The sequence below is a fragment of the Rhododendron vialii genome, chromosome 4a (genome assembly GCF_030253575.1).
Source record: "Rhododendron vialii isolate Sample 1 chromosome 4a, ASM3025357v1".
Lineage (NCBI taxonomy): Eukaryota > Viridiplantae > Streptophyta > Magnoliopsida > Ericales > Ericaceae > Rhododendron > Rhododendron vialii.
In genome coordinates, this window is record NC_080560.1 from 5208633 (window position 1) to 5229576 (window position 20944).

Consider the following 20944-nt stretch of genomic DNA (forward strand, 5'->3'; position numbering starts at 1 on the left):
TCATTGATTTGCATATCTCGTACGCACATGCACTCATGATTTAACTTGTTTAATTTGGGAATAGATATATTCTTAGAAGTAATTAATCCATAGTCGCAAAATTTAATCCGTATTGAAATACGATTTTTAATTACGACCCACCATTTTGTAAACCAAAATTCAAGTTTTGATATACTATCGATATCCAATCAACCCGATTTTTTTTTCATGGGTATACTATTCTATGTACTCTATAAGATGAACGGTTTGGATTGTAACAAAAAAATGTCTTGTAGGGCCCACATGCGGTGGTTGAAACCATGGGGTTTCCAACTATGGTGGATAGAATTTACCCTCTTTCTTTTTTCCCTTGTAGCATTGCTCATCTATTGGGCTGGCTCCCACATCGGGAGTTTGGGTTTGTGTGTGTGTTTAAAGGGTTCACTCTACCTCTCCCTAGTCAGCAATTGCCTAGGTGAGTTTGGTAGGTGAAATTATCCTCTTGCCCTCTTAAAAAAAACTATGATGGTTAACTTCCATGTACTACCCCAATACATATAAAAAGCTTCCTTCTAGTACATAAACAATTAGACATTTCTTCTTTATTTAATTTAGTCCTTAATTAGGTCACATATTAACTAGGATTTTTTCGAACTCCAGTACTAGGAACAAGAATTGCATACAAGAGCTGGTTCCAAGTATCAGGAACACCACCAAGGCACCAATGGCTGCAGTCATTTCCCTTCTCACCACCACTTCCATAAACAGATGGGTGCCCATCTTTTCTCAGCTGCGATAGAGTTGTTACGTCCAGCAAAGTGACCGGACTCGACATTTTCCCCAGCACTTCCTTCACCACCGCTGCCGCCGCTGGCCTTCCACCGGGGTAGGATGGGCCGCTCAGCGGTTGGTTTTGCCCTTCGCACGTTGACTTGGACTGGTTCCACTCCTTGCCACTGCTCAAAACGACATGGATCTGAGGGAATGAAATGAAATGAAATTATTCGAGTTGTAATCTGTACTTGCTCCGTCCCAAATTGCTGGATTTTTTTTACGGGACGGGAGACTTACTCGTAATGGGTGGGTGAAATGCCTTGGAAGAACACTTTTGTGGTGGAAGGATTAATGTTGGAGTCCACCCAATTTGTCCATGTTGTTAATCCCTTCTTGAAGGCAACCAAACGATCCATGTCTTTGTATGTTGTGTTCCCTTCTTCAATGTAATCCCACCTGACATGAAAACCAAACAAATCAGACATATATATGCACAATTTTGTTAGGAAATGAATGAGGCCTAGTACTGTAAATTTGTAATAGCAATTGACAATTATTTCGTTCTTTTGTTATGGGTTCAAGTTACAAAAATCAAATCTCTCCTTGTTAAAACCTTAGAATTTATAAGGCTAGATACATTGGAATCCTAAGTAGGACTACAAACGAGTCGAATCGAGCTGAGCTACACTTCAACTCATAAGAACTGGAGTATATAAGCTCATAAGAATTGCACTTATGAGGTTATAATACACTTCAGGTTCGCGAGTTTAATCAAGCTGAATATTGTTAGGTTTTGGTTCAACTACTTCACTAAACAATTCTAAAATCGAGGCTAAGATTCGGTTCGTTTACATACGAGTTGAATTTAAATGAGTCTTTACCGAGTCGAGCCTATAACAGTTCATGAACAATTTGGTCCTTAATTCTAAGTAATCCATATAATTTAACATCATGTGAGTGTGACCCAATCTCAAATATCAAATCCTTTTTTTTTTTGTTTCGGCTGTATGGGTTGTCCGGGCCAACTATGTGCACCTTGACTATTCCCTCATCCGGTCCAACCAAAGGCTGACCATCCACGCCGGGACTAGGAAATTCATAAGGAATTTCTCTCTTGCAGCCTAATTACAAGAGGTTGCAAAGTTTTGAACTCAAGATATCTGAGTTACAGTTCATCCCTGTTGTCACTTGAGCTACCCCGCGGAGTTCACAAATCGCATATACTTGATTTTCACCATTTTGGTACTTCTCTGAATATTTACTTCTGTCATGTGTAGTATTTTCTTCGTGTTTTCAAATGATCGATTAGTAAAATATTTTGGGTGGAGGATAGGATAGGACTCACGGTTGTTTACTTCCCTTGTGGAGCCACCAGTGCCAGGTATTAAAGATGAGCATGTCCACCCCTTTCCATGAATCTCCATTTGTGATGGAGTCAAGCTTTAACACTCTTCCTATCTTTTCCTCTACCAGATCAACCAGAAATGCATTACGGGATAATATCACTGAGACGTTATACTCCTGGAAATTGAAAACACCAGAAAAAATAAAATAAAAATTGGTCAGGGTTAGGGATGGAGCCAGTACTTATACTCGAGACTAGGCCAAATATTATGAAAGATACGTTATACTTTACAAGCCGATATTATCAATCTATTCTAATATATGTAAAGGAGGAGCACCACTTTGGTCTCACCCTTTTTTGTGAAGCTGTATGGGCTTCCTCTAACACCCAAAAATGCTTTATTAAATAAGTGATTTTACAATACCGCCTCCTCAAGCTTGTGTGTAAAATATTTGGGGACGAAAACAGCAAAACCACGCTATTAACCGCCGAACCCACGTCTAGGAAACTCCTGCTCCCTAGGACTGTAAATGAACCGAGCTGTTTGTAAACTGTTCGAGGCTCAATTCGATAAAGGCTCGTTGGAGTTTGATTGTTGTACCCTTCCCCTTAAAGCATTTTTTTTTCTTCTATAAAAGCCAAACTTCATGGGTAGTATCGATCGGGGAAATGTAATCGGTGATACGCCGTATATCGGCCGCTATTGAAACGTATCAGCCGATACACAAGTAAATAACGATATCAGATGTCCGAAATTCCATTATGTAATGGCCGCTATGGTAGTAATTTATTATATTGTACCAAAATCGCAGAATCAAACATAGCAGGAAAATTTACTAAACACACGAACTATTTATAGCGTTATTTACTGACAAAAGCAACAATAGATAGACTTTTATAGAATGAGTAGCTGAGTTTAATATTAACTAAAGACCGGAGTACACGCGATCGATCCATGTGCAACTCGATTTTTGCATATTTTGACAAATTGGATCAAACGACAAGCGGGAAGCTATTTGGCATATTTTTTCAAAATTTGACTTGTACACGTATCGTGTGCACCTCAGCCTTTAGTAGAATGAAAATGCTGCTAGAAGAGTGCTAGAGATTAAAACATAAAGAGACAAAAATGATTAGAATTGAAGACCCAACCGTCAAGGTAAACGTGGAGACGCCCTCTTTCCGCCCAACAAAGAAGTTTGATTTGGGAACTGCGTCATGTAACATGCATTTTAGTGATTCCCATTGATTGAGGCTAAGAGAGTCCCCTACGAACATTATTTTCTTCCCATTAAACCTCCTCAAGAATTCCTGCCCATGGAATCTGCACCACCATTTACATATACCAGACGTCAGAAATGAGATCTTTTGAACGGTAATAACAATTGTTAAAAAATTTAATTACTTTTGGTTTTGGAAAAAGACAGGAATGGAGCCAGTGCCATGAATTTCACTACACGGGGGCGATCATGTATGCGAGATAAAAAAATATAAAAAAAACGTGCATAACAACGTGAATACATTAAAACTCAAAAAAGAACTAAAATAACAACACTCCATGCTTAGTTATGTTTTTCATAAATTTACATACTGCCAAACCAGTAACGACTTACGTCAGCCTAAGTAGTAAAACGACACCAAAATTATGAGATGGAGAGAGTACCACCTAGTAGTTCACTCATGTCATCCTTTTTTTTTTACCGAGCCGAGTCTCGAACTGCTCGTGAGCGGCTCTGTTCGTTTGCAGCCCTAACCACAGGCTAAAGTGCACTTTTTACTTACAAATTTTCTACAAGTTTATCCTATGCACCATTTGTTATGCCAAAACAAGATGATTTTGGCAAGGAAGGTCGCTGTGGAGCAAAACACTTTTATATGTTTTTTTTTTTTGGCTCCTGACATTTTAACTGCCCATTGATTGTTTTATGATAACTTGGGGTGATAATATACCCAACTTGTAAAGTATATAGACAGCTACACATATTTAGTTTTGGAATAAACAAAGTGTGATGTTCGTTAAAAGTACTACCTCCAATCCACCGTCCCAAAATAAATATTCGGTCCGCAAAACGAAAACATAAAAATAATATGTTATCTACAATAAAGAATTTTAACTTTTTTCATAAATTAAACACAACTCAAGGATATCTAATAAATTGTTGAATTCTTTTTTTTGTATTATTTATAAGTTCTCGTTTTGCGGATCGAACATTTATTTTGGGACGAAGGGAGTATCTTGTTGATAGACATATCATATAAGAAAATTCCACCAAGTGGGCAGTGAAAATTGTCTCTTAAAATTAGTTGAAATGCATGTAAACTGACCCAAACACGCATGAGTTATCGAATTAAGAACACATGGTGTCTTACTACAGTATATTTTTACCTTGGCAATTCACAGGCTGTAGGTTTCCATCTGTACTTGAGATAGAGCTTATCCGGCCGTCCATTTCCTTGGCAGTCAAACTGTTGCTCGATGAACGGACACGTGGACGAGTTATAGAGAGGGTACGTGTCATCGTAGACCCAATTTCCTTGGAACAACTCACAGCCGTTTGATCTTGCTAATTGTGCTCCTGGTCTTCTTGCCTTGTTCAGCTGCTCTACTAGTATCACACAAGATGATAGCTCAAAATGTGATACCACAAACTGGAAAAGGAAATATGCAAAATAGCAAAAGATGCGAAACCCATGTCCCATTTTGTGTGTGAGATATGCATGTGGTGAGAACTATGAAACTTATTTACATGAGAGAGAGAGAGAGAGAGAGAGAGAGAGAGAGAGACGTCTTATATAATGCACTAGTTGTTTGGATTTGTACAAGGATTGCATGCCTTGAAATCTTACATATTTTCCAATTGGGCAAATTTTAGTAGGGTTTGACTTTGGTCCTAAAGTTATAATATTATCAATTTAAAATTCCAAATTTTGATTTACTATTCATTATGGTTCCTCATTTCCATCACCTTTGGTTAGTACTCTAAACCAAAATAACATGCACAACTTGCATGAACACTTCTTGAGCGTATTTCACAATTTTCACGATCACTACCAAAGATCAAAATAAAAGATGATGGATTACTTAAAGGTTTCCTATACGTTTCATCGATCTGTGGTCCCTCAAGTGTTAAAATGTATCTTCTTTCTTTCTGTTTCATATACTATTGAAAGATGGAGGACAATGTTGAAATAGATTGAACGTACAATGTTCAATCTAATAAGAAAAATGAAACTACATGAACCAAAATGTAATTTCCTCGAACTATGGTGACCAATGATGTAATCTACCATTTTACCTCCTACTCTATAAGCTTTGTTTGGGCCCCTTGCTGATTTGCGACGTAAAGCCGAGTTCTGGTATCATTCATTTGTTTCCTCATTATTGCACTTGGGTTGTAAATTTCCTCCTCTCCCTTCCAAGGGAAGTCTTGATTTTTTGCTTTATGCTGTTTGGTAAAACAATTAAAGAAATGGTAAGGAAGTGATTTCCATTTTACACATGTCGGCAAGATTGCAAGAGCTTTGATGAGCTAATGACAATATTCAGGATAGTTTGGGTGTCTAGTCCAGCTTACGCGCACTTCAACTAATTTTGGGAGATCAATTTCACCGCTCCCTATGGAGGTTTCAATTAAAGCCAATGCATATACAGCTCTTTATAGATTTATCCTAGAGGAGTTGATAGCACCTGAAAGATTTTAAACTTGAGACTTAGGAGGGAGCAAACTCCTAAATTTTAAGCCTTTTTTTTATTGAATAAAAAAGGTTTCCATTATCACTAATGATACATAAAAAAACCATGTAGTTACACAACAGGAGGAGTCATGCATTGAGGGTAGCCGTGAAGGCTGGAGCTCGCTATAACTCAACCTATATTCTCACCTCATATTTTTAGATAAGAGAGAAAATACAATAAAGACACCAAATACACCCATACCCTATATACCAACACCCACAGGCTAAATTTCAAGCCTCAACCGCTAGGCTAACTCCTTGGGAGTTATGAGCTAACGACAATATGTAACGCACCCACGTAGGAGTTATTATTCACCTTGAACCATCACACATCATGTATATGTATGGCCTCATTTGATTGTGTGCTTGTATTGTAAAAGAGAGTTAAGTGCACTACACAGCAACGCCCCATCAAAACCAACAATTTTCTGTTGAGCAATGTTTCTATTACGCAAGCAAGTGGAATGGTAGCTTAGACTTAGAGGTAACCACATGCATTTTCATGCATTTCACAAGGGTACTTTAAACTTCACCACGGACGGAACTAGAATTTTTTTTTATATGGAGAGACCATAATAGCAACAAGTTTTTTAGGTTTTATTATTGTGTTTCCTATTTAGTTTGTACATGGGGAAAACCAGGGACGGAACTAGAATACATGTTAGAATAATATTAGGAATATTATGTTACCAAGTTTTCTAGGTTTTACTATTGTGTTTCCTGTTTAGTTTAGGATATTATTTATGTTTTCTTATTGTGCCTGACCGCCTCTTTTTTCTTATTTGTTTTTTTTTAACAAAATTGAAAAAATTATACTCCCTCCATCCCTTTTTTAAAGTTCATTATTCCATTTTGGAATATCCCTTAATAAGTGTTCATTTTGTAAAGTTAGTGGGTAAAAGTTGGTGCATTTTCTATTTTGCCCCTTAAAAAAGATTCCATTTTGAGAAGTTAGTGAGTAAAAGTGTAATGATGATGTCCCCATAGAGAGTAAGTAAGAAAAGTTGAGATAAAAGTTGATGCGAAATGTGTAATGATGATGTTTTTTTTAATAAGTTGGAGTTACGAAGTAGGAGCTCATTATAAAAAATTTGGACAAAGCCAAACTAATCATCTAACTATTGTAAAAGGAGAAAGTACAAGGTAGTCGATGTCTTTCACCCTGACCCAGACGTAACCTAACGCAAACAACGACACTCGCAATAACTAATGAACTTTCAAAAACCACAGATCTGACAAGCCATACGAGTTGTTCTGCCAAAAACATCATATAGGAAAGAGCATTGTTGGCACATATATCATTATAAAGTAACATTGTCTCTGAAAGTACCCGATTTGTAGACGAAATTTTCGTCCAAAGATGAAACTAAAAACTCTCGAGAAGGCGAGAGACAGAACTCTCACATATCACGATAAGTCATTATGTAGACACTCCAATCTAGACTTCCACATTAGTTTACTTTCGACTTTTGATTTCCCAATACTAAAATAGATCAAGAGCATCCCAGGAATAATAAGTATTTGAATTTTGAGTGTTTGAAAAAACCCTTGAACCCCTAACCTTAGCCAAAAACCCTACCAGAAAGCGCTGATTTGGAGCTTGCGCGCGCAAATCAACTTGACAGATGTTGGTCAATGGTCAAAGTTTGACCGTTGACCAATGCGTGAGTATGTGGAACATGCGCGCGCTGCACCCAAACCTGCGTGCGCCGGTCAAACGGATAGGTGGTGGTCAACAGTTAAACCTTGACCGTTGACCCACGCGTGTGTTGGTATGACATGCGCGCGCCGGTCAAAACCTGTCCCCATCACCTTTATAGGTTGGGAAGCTTAGCCACCAAGTAACCCTTAGCCAACCTCGTGGACTGGCTGAGCTCCTCTCTTTGCAGCTCCATACCTACCACCTTTCTCCTATATATACCCCCATGGGTTTTCCATTCGAAAGGGTTACAAATTCTCACACATTGAGTCATCATTTTAGCTACAAACATTGTTTCTTCTTTGCAAACCAAAGAAATACATAGATATTCAAGAACATAGCTTGTTTTTTATCCTTAAAGCACTCAAACAAACACCTCAATCAAGCCTCAAACTTCAAAACTCAAGTACTCTTTCAAACTCAATCTAGGTATAGCATACCTACTGTTTTCTATTCTGATTCCTAAGGGGGGCTGGTAGGGCCAGGGCTGGTAATCAATACTAGTTATGACCTTAAAACTGGCAAGGTTTTAAAACTGTGTGAGCATTGGACCAGCGAGCGCTAGTTATCCATATGCGCGTGCCACTACGTGGCTCTGCGAGCGGATCTGCATGGGGATTGGTTCCTTGCTCTTTTTACGCTTTAATTTGTATATAGATCACTGCGAGCATGTAAATAACCACTTTACTACTTTCATTTGTTAGAATTGTTAGCTGTATTTCAATATGCACATCTGCTGCTGTGGAGTACCATTGGGATCATTCTAGATATCTTTCAGAACCCAAAAACATGTAAACCAAACATTAGTTAAATGTTTAGACACGCATGCGCTGGGGCGCCATACGCGCGCGCCAATCTGTTTCTGACCAATGAGTGGTCTTGCATGGATAACTTGGCCTTAGGTCGTTGTTTTGTCTCCACACTGTTTATGGGGTGTTTTATTAATTTGTAGAGTTTTTCAGCCTTTAAACTATATATTATAACTGCCTAAACCGCTTCGTTTGTCCTGGGTTTGCACTGGTCCTTCCAGAGCCCAGAGGTTGAGAATAAGAGTTGTGGGCTTAGGCTTACTGGCGCGCGCGGATCTTATAGAAGCGCATGCAGGTCTAGTCATTATACAGTAATTTGATCAGTGCATGCTGGTTTTCATCTGCGCATGTTACTTTAAAACAGCAGCCTTTTAGTCTGTTTAAACTCCCGCAGGAGCCTGTTTTCATCTTATACTAATTGTTTCAATAAGTGAGCATGCTATCCATCACATCCCGCAAATCATGTTACAGCTTTAATCCCCATTAATCAAACAGAATCGCAAATATTTTCGCAAATACCTAAGTAGAAACTGATCTCCGGATTGGGCAAGAGGGGCCTTAAAACTCTTCCTCTCTCGTAACCTGGCTCCCGAACCCAAATATGGTTATGACGAATTAGTTCTTTCACTTTTCCAATCAAACAGTGCGGTAGGTGCTTTGAAATACGGTTCCTTGGGTGTCGGACCTTCAAACCCAAGTGGCAATTCTGTATTTTGAGCGCTTGCCATCTGCGCTTGCGCTCCCTCGATTATGGGCCCTGCTTTGGGAAGGAACATAATCTTCTAAAGGCATGCTGCCCACACATTAATCTGAAGAGACGTGAGAAAAAAATAAAGACAAAACTAAACCATAGCCTTCCCCTCCCACCACCGTAAAGGGTGTGAAACCTTTCGGCGGGGGGGAGGGGAAAGGACAAGAAGTATATTTATGGCGGCTAGAGTTTTGAGAGAGAAAGAGAGAAGAAACTCGAATATATGTGAGTGTCTATTTTTTCTAATTTGTTTACAAGTCTTGTACCAGTTCTGGCCTTAAAACTGCAAGGTTTCAAAACTGTGTGAGCATTGGACCAGCGCGCGCTAGTTATCCATATGCGCGTGCCACTACGTGGCTCTGCGCGCGTATCTGCATGGGGATTGGTTTCTTGCTCTTTTTACGCTTTAATTTGTATATAGATCACCGTGAGCATGTAAATAACCAGTTTACTACTTTCCTTTGTTAGAATTGTTAGCTGTATTTCAATATGCATATCTGCTACTGTGGAGTATCCCTGAGATCATTCTAGATATGTTACAGAACACAGAAACATGTAAACCAAACATTAGTTAAATGTTTAGACACGCGCGCGCTGGGGCGCCATGCGCGCGCGCGAGTTTGTTTCTGACCAATGAGTGGTCTTGCATGGGTAACTTTGCCTTAGGCCGTTGTTTTGTCTCCACACTGTTTATGGGGTGTTTTATTAATTTGTAGAGCTTTTCAGCCTTTAAACTATATATTATAACTGCCTAAACTGCTTGGTTTGTCCTAGGTGTGTACTGGTCCTTCCAGAGCCTAGAAGGTTGAGAATAAGAGCTGTGGGCTTAGGCTTACTGGCGCGCGCGGATCTTGTAGTAGCGCACGCAGGTCTAGTCATTATACAGTAATTTGATCAGTCCATGCTGGTTTCCATCTGCGCACGTTACTCTAAAACAACAACCTTTCAGTCTGTTTAAACTCCCACAGGAGCCTGTTTTCATCTTATACTAATTGTTTCAATAAGGGAGCATGCTATCCATTACATCCCGCAAATCATGTAACAGAATCGCAAATATTTTTGCAAATGCCTAAGTAGAAACTGATCTCCGGATTGGACAAGAGGGGCCTTAAAACTCTTTCCCTCTCCTAACCTGGCTCCCGAACCCAGTTATGGTTATGACGAATTAGTGCTTTCACTTTTTTCAATCAAACAGTACGGTAGGTGCTTCGAAATACGGTTTCTTGGGTGTCGGACCTTCAAACCCAAGTGGCAATTCTGTATTCTGAGCGCTTGCCATCCGCGCTCGCGCTCCCTCGATTTTTGGGCCTTGCTTTGGGAAGGAACATAATCTTCTAAGGGCATGCTGCCCACACATTAATTTGAGGAGACGAGAGAAAAAAATAAAGACAAAACTAAACCATAGCCTTCCCCTCCCACCGCCGTAAAGGGTGTGAAACCTTCTGGGGGGGGGGGGGGGAAGGAGAAGAAGTATATTTATGGCGGCTAGAGTTTTGAGAGAGAAAGAGAGAAGAAACTCGAATATATGCGAGTGTCTATTTTTTCTAATTTGTTTTCAAGTCTTGTAGCATGTATAAAGGCATGTTAAACAATCAATAATACATCAATGAAAATTCCAATAATACTAAATTCTTTGATGTAAGAATATAACATAAATAGCAATGAATCTGAAACGGTACCTCACCATTGGATCAAAATTATGCCAATCACATTTTACGTCCCTTGTTGAAAGATTTGTTTATGTAACTATTAATAGTCTAGCAATTTAATTTTCTGCATAAATGTTATTTTCAACTGGGTCAAGGAGATGAACAACTGTGATTACAAAAGTTGGCTCATGATAAGCCCACAATGGCCCATGTCTGGTACATCTGCAACTTGAGAGTTGTAACTGTCAATATTTGAAGTTATTATCCAGTGGTATTAGGGCACACCAACACCACACATTTCTATACCACGAGAGATGTTGAGAGGTGTACGACAACCAAGTGGCGGTGCTATAAGACCACCCAATATTTTTTTTTCCAGAATCTGACACCATATATAATGACCTTGTTTACACCTAATTTTGGCCAAAAATAAGAAATGGTGTTTCAACGCTGTTAAAAGTAGTTAAGGCCAATGTTGGGATTAAAAGAGGCATTAGTTCAAGCCTGACGTAATTATTTGCCCGTTCTTCATATAGAGCTTGGCCCAGATTCATGGCTAATATTCGGGGAGAAGTGTGATGAGGCCTGAGCCTTTGCAATAAAAACCAACGAAACTCAGCAAAGGTCGTTTTAGGCCGAGAAGTAGTGCGTCCAACCCTGTTTAGCTCATCTTTCTCAGTAGGTCCAAATCAGTTAATGGCCTGTTTCTGAAAGGCCTGCTTCTGAAAGGCCTGCTTCTAAAAGGTCTGCTTTTAAAAGGCCTGCTTTAAAAAAGATTAGGGGCGAGTCAGGAGGCTTGGATTCTACATGGGTTGGGCTTTTGCAAGGTTCAATGAACGAACCTTATGAAAATGTTGGGCCCAACGTTTTATGGCCCAAGGCCCAGTATTCGTTTGTGTCGAATCTGAAAGAAGTCTCTAGAAAAAGAATAGCTTAAGGCTTAAGGAGAAGCTTGCTAAGAGAGGAAGTGGGTCCCATGCCACAAGTTCCAAGGTCGGCCTTCAACTCATGGCCGGCAAAAGGAAAGCTGCTCACAAGCAGATTACCTTGGCCTTGTTCAGATTGTTGCACAAAGAAGGACAGAACAAGTCCCAAAAATTCCTTTTGTGTCGAAGCTGCTTCCTTAATGGACTAATCTAGAGTCTTTAAAGCGTCTCGGGAATAGAAAAATAGCTAAGGGGGAATAGAAAAATAGTTGAGGGGTCTGCTAGTTTGCAGAAAGGCCTTGATCTTCAGTCTTGGAAGCCCCCAATATCTTCATTTTTGCAATCAGGCAAAGATATAAACATAGATCTTGGATAAAAATGCAAGAATAAGGGAGTTGGCGCACATTCATTGGAGGATATTGAAGCTGCTCAAAGCTGCCCAGGTCCAGAAGTGGATGCCTATAAATACCAAGACAGAAGGCCTTGCGAAAGGTCCACGACCTCAAGAGCCCACGGCTTATGCAATCACATTTTCATTTCTTGTAAACAATGCTTGTACTTATTCCAAAGTAGTTTAAGTTTTTATCACGATCCTTGTATCCAAACTCCGTTGGAATGCCAATGGAGTTCGTCTAATTCAAGTCCACAGTGGAGTTCACCCTTAAGCTCAAGACCCAACAGGCCAAAACCCTCCAAGGCTTGTTGAGAACCTAGAGAGACGCTTCATGTTAGGTGGTAGCTCCACCCTTCGACCCACTTTTGGAAACTAGGGTGGTGGACCTCCCCCGATGGGAGGCCAGCCATAATCCCCACATGACAGCAAATACGGGGTTCATGCAGAAAGATGCTCGGGGGGCATGGCAAGGCCGGCAGCAGCCAGACCACGTTGGGCTGGTCAGGTCGCCTCCCCTAGAGCACGCCCCCGGTAGAGAACATATCATAACATTGCTTCAAGAGCAGCTAGGACCAGAGTTTAGGCCAATGGGAAGGCTTATGTATACCAAGCCCCACTCAGATGAGGTTGATCGGTTGCAGTTCCCGAAGGGCTTCCGAGTGCTTGAATTCCATACCTTTTCTGGTGAAGACGCCAAAGAATCAACCGTGTAGCACGTGGCTCGATTCCAAGTCCAGTGTAGGGAGGCTGGCATTAGGGATGAGTGGAAGTTAAGGCTGTTTCCCAACTCCTTGACTGTCGCCGCCTTCACCTGGTACATCAACTTGCCTTCTAACTCCATCTAGACATGGTGACAAATGGAAGAGACCTTTCATCAACAGTTCTACAGGGTGGAGCCAGAGGTCCCGATGGCAGACCTTTCAGGCCTCTACTGCTGCCTTATGAAGGAGTGGAGACTTACTTGGCCAGATTCAAGAAGGCCAGGTTTAAGTGCAAGATCTCCCTACCAGAAAGGGAATATGTGCGTTTGGCCCTGAACTGCCTGAGCTTTAAGCTAAAGAAAAAGTTCTACGATGCAGAGTTCAGGGATCTCTTCGAGTTATTGTACAAGGCGGCAGGATATGAGCATATCTTAAGGCAGGAGCAAGACCGTATGACTGCCTCAAAAGGAACCTATTATAGGGACCCAAATTATGAGGTGTCCACCATAGAGCCCGATTATGAGGCTGAGGTGGCCGTCATAGAATTAATCAACAAGAAGCTCTATTTCTTAAGGACTGGCAGATTGGAGAAGCCAGACTTTGCATCATCATCGGGCAAATCAAACCGGGCTTACACGTTCAATATCACCAAGGCAAAGGTGATATTCGATTAGCTTATGGCCAACAAGCTCGTAAAACTCTACCTAGGCTATACGTTCCCTTCGCCGGAAGAAGTGAAGGGTAGAGAATATTGCAAATATTACAACTCATGGAGTCACGCTACCAACAATTGCGTAGTATTCCGAAATGATATCCAGGACAAAATCGAGCGTAATGAGTTCAAGTTCGAGCCCAAGGACAAAAAGGCCATGGGAGTAGACGCAAATCCTTTTCCATTAGGCTTGAGCACCAATATGGTATCCTTCAATATAAGGGGCATGCGTAAAAGTTCTCCAAGGCCTAAGGTCAACCCAGGAGAACCATGTAAGCAAGTCAGAAGGCTTGTTTATGAAGATCCATTTTATGAAGAAGAAGCCAGGGCTTTGGCCAGATTTGTAAAATCCTTGGTAATTTTACCAGAGGACACGCAGAATATGAACTTGTTAAGCTAGTAAATAAGAAAAGCAACGTGTTCTATCTCAGTTACTTCTCCCCCTCCATGATAGTGAGCCACGAAGTTCGCATAAGTGAGTTTTTTTTTAAGGGTAACTGAAGATGGGGGTTTTTGGCTAAGGAAGCAGTTGGCCTCTACCTAGTGGGTGCGAAGGCTAGTAAGGAAGCAGATGTCTTACATAGTTGGCCCAATCATACTAACTTTAAAATGGAAGCTATTGGTGGAGGGAGACCAAAATTGGGCTGCAATGTAAAAAAGGGATTTATCCACAGGAATGGAAACCCTACTAAGCATTATGATGTCGTGGATACCGGAAGATTTCCACACATTCCCCTTTGCCTTGGCGACCCTATCTAGCCAGGCGACGTACTCGGTATCAGGTCGCGACCATAAAAGATTTGGGCTGGGTTTGTAGTATTTGAACAATCAGGCTTGATCGAAGCGAAGGGGAGGTTCCCCTCGTAAAGAGGAAATTATGCAGAGAGTGAGGCAGGAAACTCACCGGCGAATGCTGGCCCAAGCGCCATGTTTGACTTCGCGAGCGGTTGAGGGATCAGGACCTCCATTAGAATGGATGAGACTTCTTCTTCGAGAATCTGCTTTATCTCTACTGCTAAGCTCAAAGCCTTGGGTTGTTTCTTTCTTGGAGGAGCCACGAAAGGAGATTGACCGAGAGTTATTAAGGTTTTTTCGAACAATCCTGAAGAAGGAGGTGAAGCACGTTGAACCGAGGGAACTGGCTTTATGGAAAGAGGATGAGAAGCGGCTGCGTAAGGGGAGGAAAACGTGGGGAGTTAATTAGGAAGTGGAGCTAAGAAAGGTTAGTGGAAGGTTAATGGGGAGTTAATCCCAATTGCCCTCCACCTCTTCGTTTCGCTTGAGGTGGGTTACTGGCCATGTGAGGGTAATCATAGTTTTGGTGACATCATCAGTGAAGGGTTTTTACTCTCTCAAGGGATCAAGCTCCCAAGCGACAACTGCCCCTTAAAAGGCACGTGGCGCATGACCTTGGAAAAGAAAAACGGGGCCGACTATTTGCAACCACAAATTTTCTATACGTAGCCTGTTCTAAAATTAATCACTTTCAGACAAAAATGCCCTTAAAAAAATGGACAAAAATACCCCCAATGAAACGATGTTTTAGGTCATCTTCCTCTTCATTCTTCTTCCCCAACCTACCTCCCACCTACCAATCTCCTCCACTGCATACACCAGCAACCCCCCCCCCCCCCACCACCACCTCCATAACCGCCGCACCACCACCAGTCATTGCCGCACCACCACCACCTACTATGGACAGATCAATTTGGCCTGCTTCCCTCCTGTTGTTTATCACTTTGAGCCTTAGTTGTGGTGTTTGCATCTTTAGCAGTAGTTGTAGCTGGCTTTTGAAGACAACGAGAGGCTCCAGTTGCCTAAGGAAATTCATGAGCAATTTCATCGAGTTTGGGCTGCAAATAGTGTGCCGAGGCAATTGGGTTAAGGGGAAGAACGGGTTTAGTGCTGCTTTCTGACAAGACGTTTTGCTAAAGTCGGATTCATACCCACCTTCTGCTGCTTTAGGGCTCATCGTCCTCCTCTATCGCCGCCACAGAACTCGGGTGAACACACCACCACTACCACCCAACACCACACCCACCACCATTACCAGTGTGTAACTGAAATTTTTTAAAAAAAATTCTCGACATAGTCGGATACACATTTCTGAAAAATTTAGACAATTTCAGATTTTAAAACTTAAAAATGTTTACAAATTTCAGATTCTAATACTCAAACACTTCATAACGCATATTGAAGATGCATCATGTATTTTTTTTGGGGGTCAAAAACACAGATTTTGACTGTTAAAAATGCAAAAAACGCAAATTCCGAATGCGTCATGCTCCGCAAAATGCATTCACGAAATACGCGATTAAACATCACGCAATTTGCTAATGCGCGATGGGACTGAGTTCGTCGGCGAAGAAACGCGTGATAGTTAGGTTGCAGTAGAGGAAAGAATGGGGAGAAGGGTGGTGATGGTGGGCGATGGACCGTTGGTCGTGGTGTGGCATGATAGGCGAGTAAATGTTTACATAAGCGCCCTATAATTTATCTTTGCTAAGTCTCTTTAATATTGTTACTCGAAATTTAATGCTTAATTGTTTTGTTGTAGGTATTTGGAGACTTTGATACAAAAATATGCAAAGTTGAAATATTAAACGGTGTTCGAAGTTGGACAGTTTGAATTCAATCAAGTGGAAGGTGTGGGCTACAATTCGAGTAATGATTTGCAAGTCAAATTGGCGGAGGATTGGTTCAGTGAAAATAAAGAATTGGACTTATCTATACTACTTTTAAATGTATGAAGGTGTTTTCTACTCTTTTCCTCCCAAAAATGCCCTTTACACTTGCAATTAATCTCTGCCCCACCCCACACCTCTTCTCCCACTGAAACAAAATAGTGCAACACTCCAACGAATCACCCCACACCTCTTCCCAACCGATACAGTGCAACACAAAAAACGAATATATACAAAACAACAACCGCCTCCCTTGGCCTCCCAAAAAAGCTTTACAGTCTCCCTCCATCAGAGTGTTCTCCTCAACCGCTTAACTCAGCCAACTGACAACCAAGGCTCCAACTACAACAACATACAAAAACGAACTCAAGTGCATTTCAACAAAAGGCCAAGACAGGTAAGTCATGCATTAAACTTACCTCCCTGCCCTTGATTGCAAACACTTTCCCTTCCAAAGACTCCGTCCACCAATGTCGACACCTTTGTAGACCATAATCCCGCACACAAACTGTTTGACAAAATGTACCTTTGAGTTCTTGGTAAGGCATGTATTCAACTTCCCTCCCTGCCTTTGATTTATATTGGCCTGTGGCTACTTGTGTTTTTATTTGTTTTGGAAGATTTTGTAGCCTATTTTCAGTTAGAAGTCAGAACTCATGTTTCTTGGTTCTGCTTAAGATATGGTTGGCTTAATAGTTAAATTGGCTCCGACTCTCTGTAGAGCAAAAATTTGCACACCAATAGTTTGCCAAGATATGCCTTTGAGCTCTTTTGGTTTTTATATGGTTTGGTGAGGACAAGAGGAAGATGTCGACATAACAGGAGCAATTTAACAATAACAGTCAAAGATGGGATGCTATGGTTAAAGTAAGGTGAAAGGATACACTAAGACTTTACTTGAAGCATATAAATAAATAAATAAAAACCCCTTTCCGCAAAGCACAGCCCCAAACGGCCCATTTGTGAATAGCACTTCCCCTCCAATGACTCCTTAAAACAGCAAAAAGGGAAGAAATAGTTGAAAACAAAGCGGGTCTTTAGAAGACTACAACTCGCATAAAAATACACTACTCTGCATCATATGTTTAAAACACTGTCCATTGAATTTCTATCACATACGGCTGATTATATGTCGAAAACTTCTAACTCAGAAGTGAGAAAATTAAGTCAAAGATACAAAAAAATAAGTTTGTTTCGAACTTCTACCTTTGCACGAACCATCGCAAAAATATTACCGACTATGAGTTTACGCTACGGAGATGTTGCGGTATTAGTTTTTCCTTTCCAATTAATTTTAGAAAAAACAACATTTGATCCCTTGTCATTTAGTACTCCATAGATGATGGCATGGCATTTGATTTTTCCCGTTCTTGTTCTTTGTTAATTAACTAGGTACATCGCGACGTGCAAAGCACGTCCGTCATGCCAGTTGAATAATTGAATAGTGTTGGATAATATAAACTGCTAACGAGACCTTCGTATTTTAAGACAACCAATGAGTGAACCTTAAAACTACAACTCTGACTAAGCTGATCAGAACTGGAAAATGTCTCTGAACCGCAGGCAAGCTTCCAGCAAAAAAAAAATCTTCTCTTGAGCAACTGAAGAGGGGTCCAAAGGAAAATTTCACTGTAGATGCTTCACATATCTACTGTTGAAGTCGATCGCTGCCATCTAGGAAAGCCTTATTGCAATGGTTGCTGCCAATTGCGGAGTGCTCAGGATAGAGGAACAACTTTCCTTCAAGTGTTCACATCAAGATGGTCTATATGCTCTAACAGCTAATCTTGGTCTTGGAAATAAGTTTCGTATTGAACCAGCAAGCTCATAATCAAATACCCAACAAAACAAGGAGAAAATTGGGAAACTAACCTGAAAAAGTTCAGCGCAACCATGATATGCCAAGGTATCTCTCACAAGGCCAGGATTGAAAGCAAGGTAAGGTTGGCCTAAAGCTCGTAACCTGTAATGGGAAAGTTAATTTGTAATGGGGAAGTTAATTTCAAATGAATCATCCAACCGAAAGAAAAACTGTTACAACAAAAAGAAATAGCAGTTCAAGAAAGAGCAAAAAATTCATTTCAGGAGAGAAAGCTAAAGCAAGCCAACGGATAAAGAATCATATCCCAATTGATGCAATACATCATGAATAGGACTACCATTCTAAGTGCGCAATTAATGGTGTCCCTAAGTGGCCCTGAATTTAGGTTCAAACTCGAATGCCTCAATGCAAGTCATAATCTAAATCAACTAAACACGACTTCCATCCGAAAGTCCCATACCAAATTATGGAATGATTAAACCGCTTGCACTCCGGCGGAAAAAAAGAGGACAGTGGCCTCTTACTATGATTAAAACTTTTAGAGCTCAATAATGCATGAAACATCAATCATACACACAGGCCAAAGCAGATTTCAAAATCAAATTTGATGCATGGATCTAAAACTAGACAAAGCAAATCAAACACACCTCTTTCTTAAAGGGCCTAGAAGAAGAATACAATAAAAGACATGGAAGCCGGTCCAAGTTGAACATGAGTCTTATCTCATTAGATTTGAGCCGGAACATGAAGAGAATATAAGTATTCAACTTGCACAAGCAGTCTATCTATCTCCTGTCATCAAGTTGAACCACACGGCAAGGAAAATGATTAAGATGGATGATGAGTAGGCCTACACATTTCGTGTGGAGGGTAGTGTTTGATTCTTTTAATCCAATAGTAGTCCAAACATCACAAATGTGCAAAAAACACCTTTGAACAATAAGAGTTACAAAAAGTGTAATGTACCTTAGTTGTTTTAAAGGAACCAAACATTCAAAGATTCAACAAATAGAAAGCCAGACATTGCTCACCAGAAATTGGTGTAATCCTGTAGGTTTTCTATCGAATCCTTGACCTGCAAATAAAGTTAATTGATGGAAAAATCAAAATTAGATGTTACAACAATGACAGAAGGTATAAAAGAGAAGAATAAAAGCAAGATTGTAAGAATAAGATGTATATGAAGAAGTATAAAGAGGAGCAAGAAGAGAAAGAGAAAAGACCCAAAGCAACTATACTATCTTCCGTAGGGAGGGAGCATATATTTAATGCTTTCTATAGACTTTGCGCAGAAGGGAAATAAATTCTAACCCTTAGATCAAACTCAACGTATTCCACCCTATTCATGAACAAACCAAAAGGAGATCTTAAACTACTAATAAAACAACCAAGGAGTACTAAGTATGGTAACACAAGCACGTTGAATAGTAACCTGCTCAAAAGTACATCTTCGGCTCTTCACAGTATTGCCATAACATGAAAAATCACAGTTGAGCAATTTGATTGAAAACTGAAGTACTCAAAGGGCACTAACATGGGAACTTCTATCCTTCTATTTCAGACCCAAATAGTTTCTTAAAATTAAACAATCATTTAGGCTTCCAAAGGTGGAGGCCTCCCACGATAACCAAACTATTGCCAAGACATCATAACTCTTTGGAACTGCTCACTTATATAGCTATACTATCTAAACACAAAGTAATGACCCTACCAGGTTATTAGCACAAAAGGGATCCATTTTGTTTCTAACATATTGGGAATTCTGTGTCTGTATTTCAAATCCAAATATCTATCCATAAAATTTTATGTTTTAAGTGTAACATATACCTAAATAATGAAATGGCATACAGATTGATACCCATGGCTGAAAATCATATAATATTTCATAGAATGTCCACTCATAGAATGATGACAAGAATAAAGATCTAGAAAAAATTGATGGACATGTCGATGACGAATTCCACCATAATAAGAAATATTCGATGTCTGCTCGTTCCCCATATGGATTATTACATTAATAGTTGTTGAACACGCAAACAAACAAGACTATATTACTCCTTACTTCTCACTTTCTAATACTGCACAATGGATTATCATATTAATAGTTGTTGAACACGCAAACAAACAAGACTATATTACTCCTTACTACTCACTTTCTAATACCGCACTCACCAAATCAACCAACCAGTCCAGACAACAAAATTCCTCAAAACCTGTCACAAAAACAACAAATGAAAAGGAATACTACACGATTTCAGAATAAAGCCACAAAAGCGAATATGCAACAAAAATTAGAAAGGGGGAAAACATCACCAACTAAAAATAGTATACATGCAACACGAATGGAGAAGAAAGAAGAGATGAAAATGCTTCTGGACCTTGTCCGGGTCGAGACCCAACAGATCCGTGGGACCCTGAACCATATTCGTCAAGGGCGGCCTCAGCTCCTCGCTTGGCTCCGGGATCTTACCCTGTACCATGACAGAGTTTTTTGGCCTGAAATCTCGAAATCGAAGCAGCCTGATCTGGGCCTTGGTTCCGGCCCACGAGATTTCGCTTTCGGTGACGGGAAATCTTTGATTTTCGGATTTGGTTACGGTTGGCTTCATAGTCGAAGGATCTCAGGAGGGAGAGGGAGAGGGAGACTACGAAGATATTCTCTTCATTGGGAGAGAGGGAGGTGATCGGAGCGGGGCGCCGCTTGATCGACTGATCTAGAGAGAGAGAGAGAATTCTCCAGTTAGGTCTGTGATAGAGAGGAGGGGAAAGTCGGGTGAGTAAGCGGCGAAAGCCCCATCACGCCACGTAACTGAGTTAGTGGAGGAAGCCAAATGACCATTTTGCCCAACTGACAAAGAACAACAGCTGAACAATTGAGGGCTATAATTGTCCAAATTGAATCAAAAATGGCAAGCAAAAATCAGACCAAACTGGATCTTCTTTAAGAGAGGTAGGATAAAGAAA

The 20944-nt window shown here is 40.5% G+C and overlaps 2 protein-coding genes across 3 annotated transcripts; both read right to left on the minus strand.

The window, feature by feature from the left end:
- Window positions 1-552: 552 nt before the first annotated feature.
- On the minus strand, window positions 553-4857 carry LOC131322565 (protein trichome birefringence-like 41). Its single transcript, XM_058353926.1, has 5 exons — window positions 4485-4857; window positions 3251-3422; window positions 2099-2274; window positions 1051-1209; window positions 553-935 (listed from the first exon to the last, which is right to left on the minus strand). The coding sequence occupies exons 1-5, from the start codon at window positions 4796-4798 to the stop codon at window positions 614-616; spliced, it is 1143 nt and encodes a 380-aa protein (XP_058209909.1). The 5' UTR covers window positions 4799-4857; the 3' UTR covers window positions 553-613.
- A 12775-nt stretch (window positions 4858-17632) lies between these two features.
- On the minus strand, window positions 17633-20726 carry LOC131322482 (uncharacterized). 2 transcript variants are annotated; one of them, XM_058353815.1, is made up of 4 exons: window positions 20359-20726; window positions 20153-20193; window positions 18027-18121; window positions 17633-17726 (listed from the first exon to the last, which is right to left on the minus strand). In XM_058353815.1, the coding sequence occupies exons 1-4, from the start codon at window positions 20587-20589 to the stop codon at window positions 17692-17694; spliced, it is 402 nt and encodes a 133-aa protein (XP_058209798.1). In that variant the 5' UTR covers window positions 20590-20726; the 3' UTR covers window positions 17633-17691. The 2 variants fall into 2 exon arrangements, with proteins under 2 accessions (XP_058209798.1, XP_058209799.1); XM_058353816.1 differs by lacking the exon at window positions 17633-17726 and adding an exon at window positions 19012-19055 and having other exon boundaries at window positions 17925-18121.
- Window positions 20727-20944: the final 218 nt, after the last annotated feature.